Source organism: Emys orbicularis, chromosome 7, assembly GCF_028017835.1.
Source record: "Emys orbicularis isolate rEmyOrb1 chromosome 7, rEmyOrb1.hap1, whole genome shotgun sequence".
Classification (NCBI taxonomy): Eukaryota; Metazoa; Chordata; order Testudines; family Emydidae; genus Emys; species Emys orbicularis.
In genome coordinates, this window is record NC_088689.1 from 22,568,839 (window position 1) to 22,583,782 (window position 14,944).

Genomic DNA, 14,944 nt, shown 5'->3' on the forward strand with positions numbered 1-14,944 from the left:
TATGGTCATCTAGTCTGCATAAGAGAAGCCACAGTATTTCTCTAAGTAATTCCTGTATCAACCCCATTTCTTCTGGTTGAGCTTGAGCAAATGTCTCTAAAAGAGAGAGATGTACATTCTACTGATAGCACCAAATGCAAGAGTGAGCTACGTCAAACTCAGCCTTGAGAAAGCCCTGGGAGGGCTGGCTTTTTAAGGGAATTGGGCTCATCCCTCACTGTACCTAGTTATCTGGCCCCAGTTGATGTTTTTGGTCTTGAGCCTGGCCTTTGGATCAGTTGACCATCTGATAGCCTGAGGGGATAGGGAAGGAGCAGGACTTCCTGTAAGAGGGATCCTGCTCCATCGATGAAGAGAAGGAGAGTGACCTGCTGGGAATGTAAAGAAAATCTATGGACAGAGAAGACTGGGGAAAGACATCTCAACACAAGACAGATGAAAAAGCCTGGTTGAAGTTACCTGCAGTGAGAGACAGAAACAGAAGCCTTAAGAGGAAGAGGCTTGAGGAAATGCCAGTCAGCAGGACCTGTGTTTTGGGAAAGAACTCCTGAGCCCAGCCAGAGGCTGAACAAATTGTAGAGTTAGAGGAAGACTTGTTTTCAGTTGACACTTGAACTACAATGTTCTCTAAATAAACCAGACCCCAAGAAGGAGTGTTATTTGACTAGCAAATGACTTCATGCAGTTTTTGAGAAGATCAAAAAGGGGAAAATAAGAGAGCAGCAGGGGAAGATACGAGAGTGGGTCAACTTAGCAGCAACCAACTTACCTCCAGAGTGAGCTGTGTGTGTGTGTGTGTGGGAGAGAGAAAATAAGCCTATATTTTTAACCAACCAGTTAAAAATAAAGGTTTTTACCTGGTGTAATCTATAATGTGTTAGATTAATGAAACTAGAAGAACTGTTGAAATCTAATTTACCTCTCACCATTTATTCTAATTTCTAGTTTGCTCTTCCATCATCTTGGACAATGAAAATAGGCTAGTTAGTTTCAATTTTGTATCTAATCGGCATGCAGTCATCACCTATTTCTGGGATCTCTCTTAGGGTATATTTACACTGCAACTTGGACGTATGATAGCAGCACATGTAGGCATACCCGTGCTAGATCTAAGCATTGAAGTCAAGGCGGCATGGGAGGCTGCATGGGCTAGCCCTGCCTGCCCAGTACCATGGGTACATACTTGAGCAGTTAGATCAAAGCTAGTTTAGGTATGTCCACACATGCTACAATCAACCCTTCCCGTTGCAGTGCAGATGTACCTTAAGAGAAGAGTGAACCCAATTAAGATCAATCCCATCAGGGTTCTCAGGTGAGCCAACAAAACCTTGCACTCAAAAGGAATCCAACGCTGCTGATAGATCTAAAGAGGATCAGCATGGACACCTGGGGTGAAATCTTGATCTTACTGGAGTCAATATGAGTTTTGTTATTGACTTCAATGGAGCCAGGATTTCACACCTGGATGTTTATCCATTGCCAATAGGATACTACTGACCAAGATTAGTGCAGTCTCTATGCCATAGTAAAAGAGATGAGGGAAAACGGAGGATTCCATTGGATGCCAGAGTTGTTTTGCCACTGTATTCTCAGTAGTTTTGTCCAAAAAGGGGAGCTAATTTTTATTCTGTGCCATCCATTTAAATAGCTGAAATGGAAAACTCTCACATTTCTGCAATTAGTAAACTACTGTAAGCACACTCTGAGCTCTACAATACTTTGCCATTAGAAAAGAAAAAGGCCTTTGGGCCACTTTGCAGGCTGTAATTATTTGGGTAAAATGGACATCTCTCTCAAATGTTTAAAGTTTCTGTCCCATCCCTCCCAGACACGATGGACTCTGATTCTCATGACAGCTGTAGCCAAAATACAGCCTTAAGCATCATTTAATTATAGTGATTCAGACATCCAAGTCAACATCAACTCCTTAAGTAATTCAGGGCATACAGCATACGCCCAACAAAGGAGCATTCAAGTGACCTTAGGATATAACCTTTAGGGTAAATTTCCATTGACACAGGGAATTTGGCATTCATCAACCAATTAACAATAGAAATTGTGTGCTTAATTCTCCATGCACTGCATATTTACCCCTGCAGATTGAAATGTTCCACTGATGAAATGTAAAGCCAAGACAAAGATAAATGGAAATGTCTTTATATGATTTGTTTATATGGGTCACAGCACTAGGGGAAAAAGTGTTCCTAACAGAGCTATATTCTGTATATATACTATATTGACAAGACAAAATGTAGTTATACTCTTACATACCAGTGTCTCTGCTGGAAAAACAGTACAGATTTGGTTACATTAGGGTGACCAGATGTCCCTATATTATGAGGACCGTCCCGATATTAGGGGCTTTGTCTTATATATGCAACTTAACTCCTTCCCCCTGCCAAAAAAAGGGTCCTGATTTTTCACACTTGCTATCTGGTCACCCTAGGTTACATTCATGAGGTGGACAACATGATTTGTCCTTAAGCATTTCTTGTAAACTACTAGAACAAAATAAAATGTGTTTTCCTTTGAAAAATAATGTTTGTTCATGTCAAGGCAATTATAGAAAATGGCTGCTGTAAATCTGAATATGATCTGGTTCTAGATAGATCTGGTTCTGATCAGGAATGCACCACAAAAGCAACCTACTAGGGTCTCTAGAAGCACAAATTTTGTCTACTAAACTGTTTAAAAAACCTATGAACGACACAGCACCGTGTTTTAATTGTTAATAGTGACAAACTGCTGAGGAGGGTTGGAAAATGTACAGCCTGTTATAACTAATGCCACTAACACTTGAACTGTGACCTTTCTCCCCACAAAACCAATTAAATGTATCTATAATATACCTGAATTATTAATAAAAGATGCCAAATGAGCACTGATAGTCTCCTAGTTGCACACAGGGATTTTCTGGAAGCTAAATGAAATGCTGACATAAGTCTGTTCTGTAATCTCATGGTTGTTTCCTACTAAAGGAAGAACTGGAATGCAATGTACTAAATTACTAGGGCATAAGGATATGTTGTTTAAGTTTTTTAAAAAGCAGTTGTACTGCTGGCAAAAGAGAGCTAGTTCTGTCACAAGCAATTTATTACATCAGTAATTCAACTTTTTTTTTTTTTTTAAATAAAGTCTGCCTCTGTGCAGAGCTCAGCTAGCACTGGGTTGGCGACATAAACAGCTCCAGAGTTTAATTAGGATCTGTTTACATCGAAAAGATAATTTCATTTTCTTCAAATGGTTAAAGATATCATTCCAGATGGGTCCGCTGACTCTGCAATTTAACATCCTTCTGACCTTAGAGTCTATGAGTCTGTAAACAGCAGGTCTGAGAAATCCAAAGCAAAGTCTGTTCAACTGAAAGCAACCAAGGGAGGTCAGGAAATTCAGAAGTTAACTTGTGTTTGACTTTCCCTATGGTGGCTAGGTTCTAAAAGGTCTCTGGAATAAGGAGGGGAGAACCAATTTGTGTAAAATAAAAAATCCTCCCCCCCACCCCAACCCACCCCCATATCTCTGTCCCACTTACATCATGACTCTTTGCTTGTTTTAGCACTAAACTTCAGACCAACTTTAAAAAAAAACCAAAAAAACTTTCTGTAGTGTTGGGATAAATGGTTTTTCACTTCCAGATTCAAGCTGAGATTGGTACCAAAGCCAAAATGCTGTTCTCATGGCACATCTGGCTGAGACCAGAAGCCAGCTTGCTGAAAATCTCATAAGAGAGAATGTTTTCACAGCCCAGAAATGGGATTGTGTTGGAACACCTAATGTATATAAGGGCAAGTTAAGAACAGGCTTAAGCTTTTCTAGATTGTTGTTAATGGGTTTTAATTTAAATGTTTTATCGTTAATAGTGTACTTTTTGGATTTAATTTCTTTTGTTCTATGTCAGTCATAAAATGAAAAGCAAAACAAAAAACAGATGACAAAATAACTAAGCTCCCCTAGAAGTTTCTGAGAGTTGACACTACTGAGCAGAATGGATCCTCCAGAGACCTTAACCAACCATTTATCATGCAAATATATATTTAGATGAGTTATAAAATCTGTATTATTACCAGACTTCCTTTGATATGCATCCTTAAAACTCATTAACACTAATAGGCAATACACAAGAGGCGGGAACAGACCCTCCACAACACATTATCGAAAAAAGAGAAAATAAGGCATATCACACAATGACAGTGAATTTGACATTCGGATAGTTCATCTGGCAGACATGCAGCCTTTATAATTCATATTACTCTGACTATCCATGGCATTGTTTTTAAGAGAACAAGTGTAATTAGCAATGTGACGCTGTAGTGACTGTGGCTGGAATTTTCAAAAGGGCTCAACTTCCATTTAAGCATCTAAATAAATGGCCAGAAAAGGTCAGCAAAGTAGGTGCATGTTGGGTGCTGAGCTCTTTTGAAAATATGGCCATAAGTGTCATTATGGGAGCTACTGGGTGCTGAGAACTTTTGCAAATCTGGCCCCAATGGCAGATATTGAGCACTTGCAAATCTGGCTTTTAATAAAAGCATAGGATGACCCAGTTTAAAAAAAAAAGAACAAAAAGTATGAGAACTATCAATGCAAAAATGCGGGAAGGTTTGAAAAAAAGTGAAAATAAATTATTAAAAATTGCAAGTCAGAGGCGCACAGAAAACACTGCAACAAACAGCACTAATAATCAGCTTGCTAGAATGTAGGCTAAATGTATGTACATAAACCACAACCAATTTCTCCTCAGCAGCAGAAATACAGACATGCAAAGAAGAATATAGGGCCCAATGTTCAAACGTGGACACCCAAGTTAGCGCATCCAAAGAGGCATTGCGATCCCTCTGTGCTACAGCAGCTTAACTCAACTGTTTTTCAATCTTATGGGAACTGCCCCTCCACAAACAAAACAAAACAAAAACATCCCAGTCTTTCAAAATGCACAAAAGGTTACATTTTCAAAACAACTTTACTTCTAAGCCAGAGCAAATTTTTCTAGATCTAATAAAACTTGGACAATTGGGTTGACGGTATAAAGAAATCACAGACAGTAGTAGTGCAAACAGGGGGAACCTGTATTCATGAAATCTTCATAGCAAAGTCTCTTTTAGCTTCTCATGAAAAAAAAATAAAGGAGTTTTGGACACCTGGCAGTATCAACACAGAAACGCCATTATGTTTTCACATTAAAATTTTATTTAGACTTAATTGTAACTAATGTACCCCAGCTCTAAGTGAGGAACATCCAATTGTGCCTAGAGGAAATTAGAACATACTTTGTATTAGTAATGCTCTTTTAAAATAGCACTTTAAAGAATCCCTCTTGATAGTTTTCTTTTCTCTTTTAACAAAATCGAGACTGAGCCAATTAAATTAATTTGGGAGGGTAACTAAACAGATTCTAACCAGGTAACATTTTTATCTCGCCCAAGTTACACCATCTGCTCCTTCCCATTAGTCACCTTCTTTCTCGTCTAACTGTAAAAGGTTTCAATTTTAGTTAAAAATGTGTTGATGATGGGGGGGATGCTTTTATGATTTTTTAAAAAAGTTTTCTCCAAACCTCAGCAGTAAATGAATGTGCAATCAACATATTTTTTCCAACCTCAGGTAGAATTTCTACTGCGTGCTAACTTGTTTCATATTCTCCATGTTCTTTCTCTCCTCCCACCCCCCGCAAAAGTCAATAATTAAAGTGAGATGAAAGGCAATTAATCAAAATTAGTCATTTCCTACTGAGAGGAATAGTCCTACTAAAATCCTGTAAACAAATTATCAATGGCCAAGAGGTTAATGAAGAGTTGGTTCCAACTCCATTTTCCTTTTTTCTTCACTGAGTTTATGACCACTGCATGAGTAACCAGATTCCCTAGGCCACAACTCATTTAATACAGCAGTGTGCACAGCCAACACTCAACAGTATACTGTCATCAGAGATTCATAGTGTCTGAGTCTCCACTTTCTTGTACCTTGTATAGTCATCTATAGCCACGCAATTTACATTCTCTCTGCAAAGGTGCAAATGAGCAATAAAGAATCAGACTTTTGAAGAGAAATTCATGGTACTGCTGCTGCCACTTTATACTGCCAGAAGTGGCATAATTATACCTCCTTCAATGGTGCTCCCCCACTGCAGGGGGTGTGCCAGAGGTGCATCGTGGTGGGAAATGAGGCTGGGGCAGCTATTTCCCAGCGGTACAACCCTAGGTAGTGCATTGGCCTCCATATGGGCACAGGGATGAACAGTGCCTTGAACGGAAAGAGGGAAAAGGCCTGTTAAGGATATCCAGTCCAATTCCCTGCTAATGCAGAATTGTTTCCTACAGCATATTTAATAGTGTTTTGTCCCATTTTTTTTTTCAAATTTCCAAAAGCTGGGGATTCACGCCCGCCCATTGGGAGACAAAGCCACAGGTGCACACAACTCAATGATTGCCCCCTTTCTTAATTTCATCCTTTTCTCCTTGGTATACTCTTGTGTACAACCCTAAAGCATCCCTGGCCCTCTTTGACATTATACCATTCAGATAGGTGTGTGGTGTGCACTTATTTCCCATTAGCCAGGCTACATACTTACCCCCTTCAACTCTTCCTCCTCCTCACAAGCCAATCACTCCAGCCTCTTGATCAGCTTCACTGCTCTTCTCTGAATCCCCTCCTAACCATTTATTTATTAAGTAAAGCTCAGCTCTTAACACAGAGGAGCTGATTAAAACTTGGTTCATTGATTTTGAGGATTCAGGCCAGGATTCAGCACCAGACAGTGGCAGTAGCTCCCCTAAAAATTCTCCAGCACAACTCTTTCCTCCGACTGTGGCTACTATTGTACAGGGCAGGTACAAATTGGAACAAATTGATAAACTAAACAGTAATAAATTACCAGGACCAGATGGTATTCACCCAAGTGTTCTGAAGGAACTCAAATGTGAAATTGCAGAACTACTAACTGTAGTCTGTAACCCATTATTTAAATCGGCTTCTGTACCAAATGACTGGAGGATAGCTGATGTGATGCCAATTTTTAAAAAGCGCTCCAGAGGTGATCCCGGCATTTACAGGCCAGTAAGCCTGACTTCAGTACCAGGCAAACTGGTTGAAATTATAGTAAAGAACAAAATTGTAAGACACATACTTGAACATAATTTGTTGGGGAAGAGTCAACATGGTTTTTGTAAAGGGAAATCATGCCTCACCAATCTACTAGAATTCTTCGAGGGGGTCAACAAGCATGTGGACAAGGGGGATCCAGCGGATATATGGTACTCAGATTTTCAGAAAACCTTTGATAAGGTCTCTCACCAAAGGCTCTGAGGCAAAGTAAGCTGTCATGGGATAAGAGGGAAGGTTCTCTCATGGTAACTGTTTAAAAGATAAGAAACAAAGGGTAGGAATAAATGGTCAGTTTTCAGAATGGAGAGAGGTAAATAGTGGTGTCCCCAGGGGTCTGTACTGGGACCAGTCCTATTCAACATATTCATAAATGATCTGGAAAAAGAGGTAAACAGTGAGGTGGCAAAATTTGCAGATGATACAAAACTACTCAAGATAGTTAAGTCCCAGGCAGACTACAAAGAGCTACAAAAGGATCTCTCGAAACTGGGTCACTGGGGTGACTGGGCAACAAAATGGCAGATGAAATTCAATGTTGATAAATGCAAAGTAATGCACATGGGAAAACATAATACCACCTATACATATAAAATGATGGGGGCTAAATTAGCTGTTACCACTCAAGAAAGAGATCTTGGAGTCATTATGGATAGTTCTCTGAAAACATCCACTCAATGTGCAGCGGCAGTCAAAAAAGCAAACAGAATGTTGGGAATCATTAAGAAAGGGATAGATAATAAGACAGAAAATATCATGTCGCCTCTATATAAATCCATGGTATGCCCACATCTTGAATACTATGGGCAGATGTGGTCACCGCATCTCAAAAATGATGTATTGGAATTGGAAAAGGTTCAGAAAAGGGCAAGAAAAATGATTAGGGGTATGGAATGTCTTCCATATGAGAAGAGACTAGTAAGAGTGGGACTTTTCAGCTTTGAAAAGAGACAACTAAAGGGGGATATGATTGAGTTCTATAAAATCATGACTGGTGTGAAGAAAGTAAATAAGGAAGTGTTATTTACTCCTTCTCATAACACAAGAACTGGGGCCACCAAATGAAAACAGCAAGTTTAAAACAAACAAAAGGAAGTATTTCTTCACATAACACAGTCAACCTATGGAACTCTTTGCCAGAGAATGTTGTGAAGGCCAAGACTATAACATGGTTCAAAAAAGAATTAGATATATTCATGAAGGATAGGTCCATCAATGGCTATTAGCCAGGATGGGCAGGGATGGTGTCCCTAGCTCTGTTTGCCAGAAGCTGGGAATGGGTGACAGGGGATGGATCACTTGATGATTACCTGTTCTGTTCATTCCCTCTGGGGCACCTGGCATTGGCTACTGTCGGCAGACAGGATACTGGGCTAGATGGACCTTTGGTCTAACCCAGTATGGCCATTCTTATTTTCTTATGTACTAACCAGCTGCATGGTCCGGGGTCCGCCGGCGGACAGGGGGTGCTGGGCTGATAGAGGGGCTGCCAGGTGTGGACAAAGCAGGCGGCCAAACGAAGTTATAGCGGAGCATTGCACAACTTTAAACGAGCATGATCTGTAATGGAGCAGGGAGGTAACATCGAAACGTTAAGCAAGAGGACGTTAAGTGAGGAGTTACTGTATTTAGTCTGCAGAAGAGAAGAATGAGGGCGGATTTGATAGCTGCTTTCAACTACCTGAAAGGGGATTCCAAAGAGGATGGATCTAGACTGTTCTCAGTGGTACCAGATGATAGAACAAGGAGTAATGGTCTCAAGCTGCAGTGGGGGAGGTTTAGGTTGGATATTAGGAAAAACTTTTTCACTAGGAGGGTGGTGAAGCACTGGAATGGGTTATCTAGGGAGGTGGTGGAATCTCCTTCCATAGAGGTTTTTAAGGTCAGGCTTGACAAAGCCCTGGCTGGGTTGATTTAGTTGGGGATTGGTTCTGCTTTGAGCAGGGGGTTGGACTAGATGATCTCCTGAGGCCCCTTCCAACCCTGATATTCTGTGATTCTATGAAGGTTCCCAATTCCCAACTGTACCCTCTGTGGTGAATGCAGTAATGCAGTGGGGTTAGTACGGATTGCTGAAGTGGCCAGTTTGCTGTGCATGCTAGCTTTCTTTGCCAGCTGTAAAGGCTGTTTATGCCTTATTCTTGAAGCTCAAGACATTTCTAGGATAATAGGACTTATTTTGTCGTAAAGTTACTTGGATAGGAAATAAGGTACACAGTGGGCTGGGGGGCAGACTTTAAGGAGATCTTTACCTCTCCTACAGCAGGACACAAAGAGGACTGGATCATAGCCTCGAAGGCGGCCGCTTTTTAGACCCCCCCCCCTTTTCTGTCACTGAAATGTCACCATAATGACCCTCTCCTTCTGTATCTAGGAGAAAGGTGGGTCTGCTGCGTAAGGCCAAACACAGAAACATTAAGGAATATGAACTATAAAATGCTTTTTTCTTCAAATTGATACTTATGCCACTGAGATTAAAGCTGGTAAGAAGATAAAATGTACACGAACTACAGGAATGGCCCCACAGTTAGTTCTATCCCTTTTGCTCCAGCCCATTCTTGTTATGCCCAGCACTCATTAAGACTCTAGACCCGCCATTTGGGCTTTTCACCATTCTTCCTCTCTCAAAAAGAGTTTAAATTCAAAAGAACTAAAAGCGGCAAAAAAGTATAATTAAAAGACAAGCTTAGAAAGGAAATTGTGCCTTATTATTAAACACTTTTCTGTTGATACAATTTATTTATCACAAAAGCCCCACTCTTGTACTGTGACGTATGTTTTTGCTAGATGATATTTGAATCTCTGGGGCAGCAGAGGTACCATGTTGCTCTTTTGATCCATAATTCTATATGGAATATTACGCCAAATATACTTTGCTAAAGTGTTTGACTCTTTAAAGCATTTCTTGCTCATACAAAAGTTGCATGCACATCTTTCAGGTACCTTTTAATACTAAAAGCTACAGGAAGCTCATTAATGGACAGATCCAACAGAGTTTAGGTTCCTGATCCCAGGAGGCTGCTTCCACTAAGTAATAATTTCCAAGACACGCTTTTAATGTTAAATTCTTCAAAGAAAGAAGATGGCAATAATTAATGAAATCACTTTAAAATGAAAAAAACTTCAAACATTTTCCTTCATTACAGAACCACATTAGTGACTCCAAAATTAAGGCTGCAGGAGGCCTGTCCTTCCAACCTATGTTTTTTCCTACCCTTTATAGCTCTTGAATAAAGACTTATTTGGGGCTGATCCTTTTTTAAAGCTTAATCTCAGCCTGAGAGAGTTTTTTCTTTTATAGTTTTGTAACACCCTGCTTAAACCAACAGAAATTAGAGGGCATGGATGGGAAGGGAATACATATACTGGAAGCAGACACTGCCTTAGGAATGTATTTGGGCTTCTTTATATCCTCTTTCTTTTTATGTTTCTACTGTTCCGAGAATGTTTTCCAGGTAGGGAACATTCACCTAGCATTTTCTGAACTGATCACACTCTTAGCCTCTAAGCCTGCAAACATTTCAGGGTTCAGCGAGTAACCTACATATAAGAATAGTCCCAGAGATTATATATTTTGGTAAATACCCAGACTGGTAATTTTAGACTAACAAAATATTGTTTGAATTCTTTTATAAGACTGTAAAGTATATCTCCTGGAATGTTTATTACAGACAGGCAGCAGCTACTTCGTAGCTAAGCTTGAAGGTAAAGACAGAGGCTAAAAATTCCCATTGTAAGTCAAAAACCTTCCCCCTCCCAAAAAATTATCTCCCTGGAGCAAGCTCCTGGCTAAGTGGCAAGGCACTCTGGCAGGTTGGGCCTGTAGACTACAAGGTGCAGTGCCCAGACAAATAGAAACAAAGACACATTTTTCATATTAATTGGCAAAAACCCTAGAGGGCACAGCAGGGTGTTTTCATTCCCTCAGAGGATGATGGGGAGGATTTAGGCCCCAGATTCCTGAACCTGCGAGTGTTGAGAAGGTAGCTCTAGGGCTGCAGCTAACTATGGTACAGTGAGGGAAAATGGGTAACCTCCTGAAGGTATTCAAGGACATATTCTCATTGCTACAAGGGTGGACCTCCCTTATAGTAAGAGGGGCCAAGCTGGCACAGAAATCCTACTGAATATCAGAAGGGATGAAGAAGGTACTGGTTCAGGAAGTTGAATTAATGTTGAAACTGGGGGTAATCAAGGAATCGTTTAACCCTTGGTAGTCCTGCTCCCGAAACTCTAGGGGGCCATCTGTTTCTGTGTGGACATCAGATAGGTAAATGCCATTTCCCGCTTTGATGCCTTCCCTATGCCGCGGGTGGATGATTTACTAGAGTGTCTTAGCCAGACCCAATATATTATTATTTTAGATCTGACCAAGGGCTATTGGCAGATTCCTCTTTCCCCCTGACTCTCAGGAAAAAAACAGCTTTTGCTAACTTGATAGGCTTGTTCCACTTTGTCCACTTTCCACCATGACTTTGGGTGACATGGGGCCCAGCCATCTTCCAGAAGTTGACAGAGGAGGTATTATGATCTCACCATTTTTATGCAGTGGCATTTCTAGATGATGTTGTGGTCTACATCCAAGAGTGGCTTATTCACCTCTAAAATCTGGCTGCAATACTGCAGTCCTCCATGAAGTCAATCTCTCAGCAAACCCCGAAAAAGTGCCAGGTGGGCAAGCAAGAAACCAAGTATTTGGGGTAGCTAGTGGGGAATGGGTGTGTACAAACCCTCATCGATAAGGTAGAGGCAACAGGCAGTACTCCCATCCCAAAGACTAAAAAACCAGTGGTGTGGTCCTTTTTAGTCATAGCTAGCTACTAAAGATGATTTTTCCTGGAACTTCACTGTAGTTCCCCTCACAGACCTTGCCAAGACATCAATCCTTCGGCAAGTCACCAATGTGACTGGACCTTACGGGAGAAAAAGTAAACCAGATCCTCTTGGATTTCTGAAAGTCACATCTCTTCCTAGGGTTGAGTTTGTGTGTACTCTGGTTTCTGACAATTGTTCTCACTTTTACTCCTCTCTCTCCTAACTCCAAAATGCCTTGTTTTAGAAACATGCACTTAGCCCTCCAGGGGGACTTAGAAATCAGAATGTTATTACTATTAAAAGCCTTTGGGACAGCTCCTCTGAGAAGCATGGAGGAAAGGGAGTTGTGATCCCTGTCTGGTGGGCCATCGTTGGTGGCATAATTTAGAACAACTGAAGTATGGCCGGAGAAACTAGCCTCTGGATGGCCTCAAGATTAGGGGAGCAGAAAGGTGGTTCAGAGACACCTATTCTCTGCATGGTCCATGACCTGGCCTTTTATCACATCATAGCATGGTTATATGGTGTCTAAAGAGACCTTTCACTTCAGTCAGTGCTCATCATGCATCCCGGGAAGAACAAATGAAAGAAGCTGGATGAATAAAAAGAGAAGGTTTTAGTAGTTTAAATAATCTTGCTCTTCTCTAATTTTCAACCTCCCATAGTCTCCTTCTGAACAGACCCCCAAGGAGAGCCCTTCACAGGTTGGAGATCCATGGAGGGCCAGGAGGTGGATGGGGAGAAGAATAAAAGCCAGTGGAAAGCTAATGCAGCTTGAGGCTATGTTAACTGTTTCACAACCTGCTCTGTGTTGGGTGAACCATCATTGACGGCAGGTGAGGCCCAGAACTTGTGGTTGCTAGGGGACACCCTAGCAGTTAATGGACCTGAGCTGTCAGCGAGCCCATAGGGGCAGAGGCCTGCAGAGCCAACGTAGAGACACAGGGGTCCTGTGTGGATCTACAGAATTCTGTGCACTGCACTGCTCCCTAATCCATAGAGGTAGGGCAAACTGACAGAATAACTTGGGGAAAACTTCATGAGGTTTCTTCCCGCGGGGCCCTCTTGTGGTTTCTACTGAAGCTGCGGGGTGACCAGGTGCACAAATACTAATTCGGCTGATCGTTAAAGGTTGTGTATATCATTCAGGCACTAAGATATAAAATCTGTCTGCTCATTGCAGATATGAAGTCAGGAGTTACCAATCACATTAGCACTCCTCATGGTCATGTTGCCGATTTCAGTTTGTTTTTTTAGTGTTTGTAATAGCTGTGATGTGCTGCTGAACAGAATTCTGCAAGGATATTTATTACCTATTGTTTTAGAAAAGCCAAGCTATTTTTCTTATGCAAAACTTTAGAAATCGTTCCCTTTCCCCCACAAACACACCAATCTCTTTTCATTGTTTGTCCCCTAGCTTGCTATGACTGGCCACTAGCCAGCACCTTTTTCTTTTCTTAACAAGGATGACAGTTTGCCTTTGAAGCAGATGCCAAAGCTGCTGTTTGGCTGATCAGCAGGGAGCTCTCCTGCATGACACTCCCTCTCCTCTCCTACCTCCTTTCCAAGAAATATGCAGTCACTGCACCAGCAGAGACGAAAGAGCCCTGAGCATGGTCACAAATCCTAACACTGAAAAGCTTCGTAACTGACAGAGTAAAATATACAAAAAAGCCCACATATACAGACTATGGATGACAAAACAGATGCACATCCAAGGCTGGGTGTTTCAGTTTCTAATATTGTAGAACAGGCTGTAATTAGTGAACTGGGCCAGAAGTCTAAGACCTCTTGTGGAAAACACCATTGTATCTTTGATGTCCATAAAAGGTCAGGCTGTCAGCAGCAGCCTCCTAACACCATGCTTGAGTATCTCCTCAGTATTGACTCAGAAAGAAGAGTGTCGCCTATTGATTCATCACCATAACATCCTAGATTGCCTTGTTTTTTCCCTCAGAAGACTCCCATCCAAATACTGAATAGGCCTGACTCTGCTTAGCTTATGAGATCTGATTTGTTCACAGCTCATGCTGGTATAGCTGCAAAAAGTACAGGTAGAGTTCACCCCTCACCCCATGCAAAGCCTACATAGCATTCACATCCCATTTCAGTCTTCTTCAAAACAGGGGTTAAGTTAGGACTTATGTGATGCATCATGCTTGTGCTGCTCTTCCGCACAGAAATGAACTTCACCAAAAGTGAAATAACAGAAAGCCTAACACTTTATTTCCTACATACTAATTTTGGTCATGGCCTTTATTCTGGTCATTCCCCCTTATGATTAGTTGTGATGTCACACTGGCAAGATGACAGTAGTGGAAGTTCTGATAAAAATGCCTGCACTGTATTATAACAGGGGTTGTTCAAAACAACAAACAATTCATTGCTTCTCATGGCATTTTTCTCTCTTCCACACTAGAGAACTCAACATGGCAAATTTTGCTCTGCTAACAAGTTTTATTGTTTCTACTTGTGGAGGGGTTTTTGTGGGAAGCTTTGACTGGCCTCATTGTGTAAACTTTTACCCAAAAGCTTCCCGAGATAACAAACTACAGCATAATTTCCTCCCCACCAACTAACGCTTACTAATGTTTGCACTTACCCAGTAGAGGGGTTCATGATACAGCCACCTTTATCAGTAGATGCTTTGCAGGTACAGCCCCTCTCCAGGGTATCATGATTCATCCCAAAGTTGTGGCCCAGCTCATGAGCCAGGGTTACGGCTGCACCAAGAGGGCTGTCTGAATGATCCTCAAAGAAACAAAAAAAAAGAACGGTGAAGCCCATGTACAAGAAAGAATGACTGATAAAAGAATACATGTTTAGATCCATCCTCGATATCCTAAATTGTTTTATAAGCCTCTCCAATATAATTGCAGGTACTCTATTGCTGCTAGATGGATAAAATTACAAATTATCAACATCCTCCCTTCCCTCAACAAGCCATTTACGTTGGGATTATCAAAGTAGCCTGTGGTATTGGGGCACCCAATTCCTTATGGCAACTAGGCATTCAGATAGCTGAGGCAGC

The 14,944-nt window shown here is 41.2% G+C and overlaps 1 protein-coding gene across 1 annotated transcript in view; it reads right to left on the minus strand.

Annotated features, from left to right (window-relative positions):
* ADAM12 (ADAM metallopeptidase domain 12) overlaps window positions 1-14,944 on the minus strand; it is a 298,168-nt gene that overhangs the window by 67,386 nt on the left and 215,838 nt on the right. Inside the window, exon 11 of the mRNA XM_065407602.1 lies at window positions 14,516-14,664. Coding sequence (XP_065263674.1) covers window positions 14,516-14,664 — 149 coding nt within the window. The remainder of the gene's footprint in view (window positions 1-14,515; window positions 14,665-14,944) is intronic.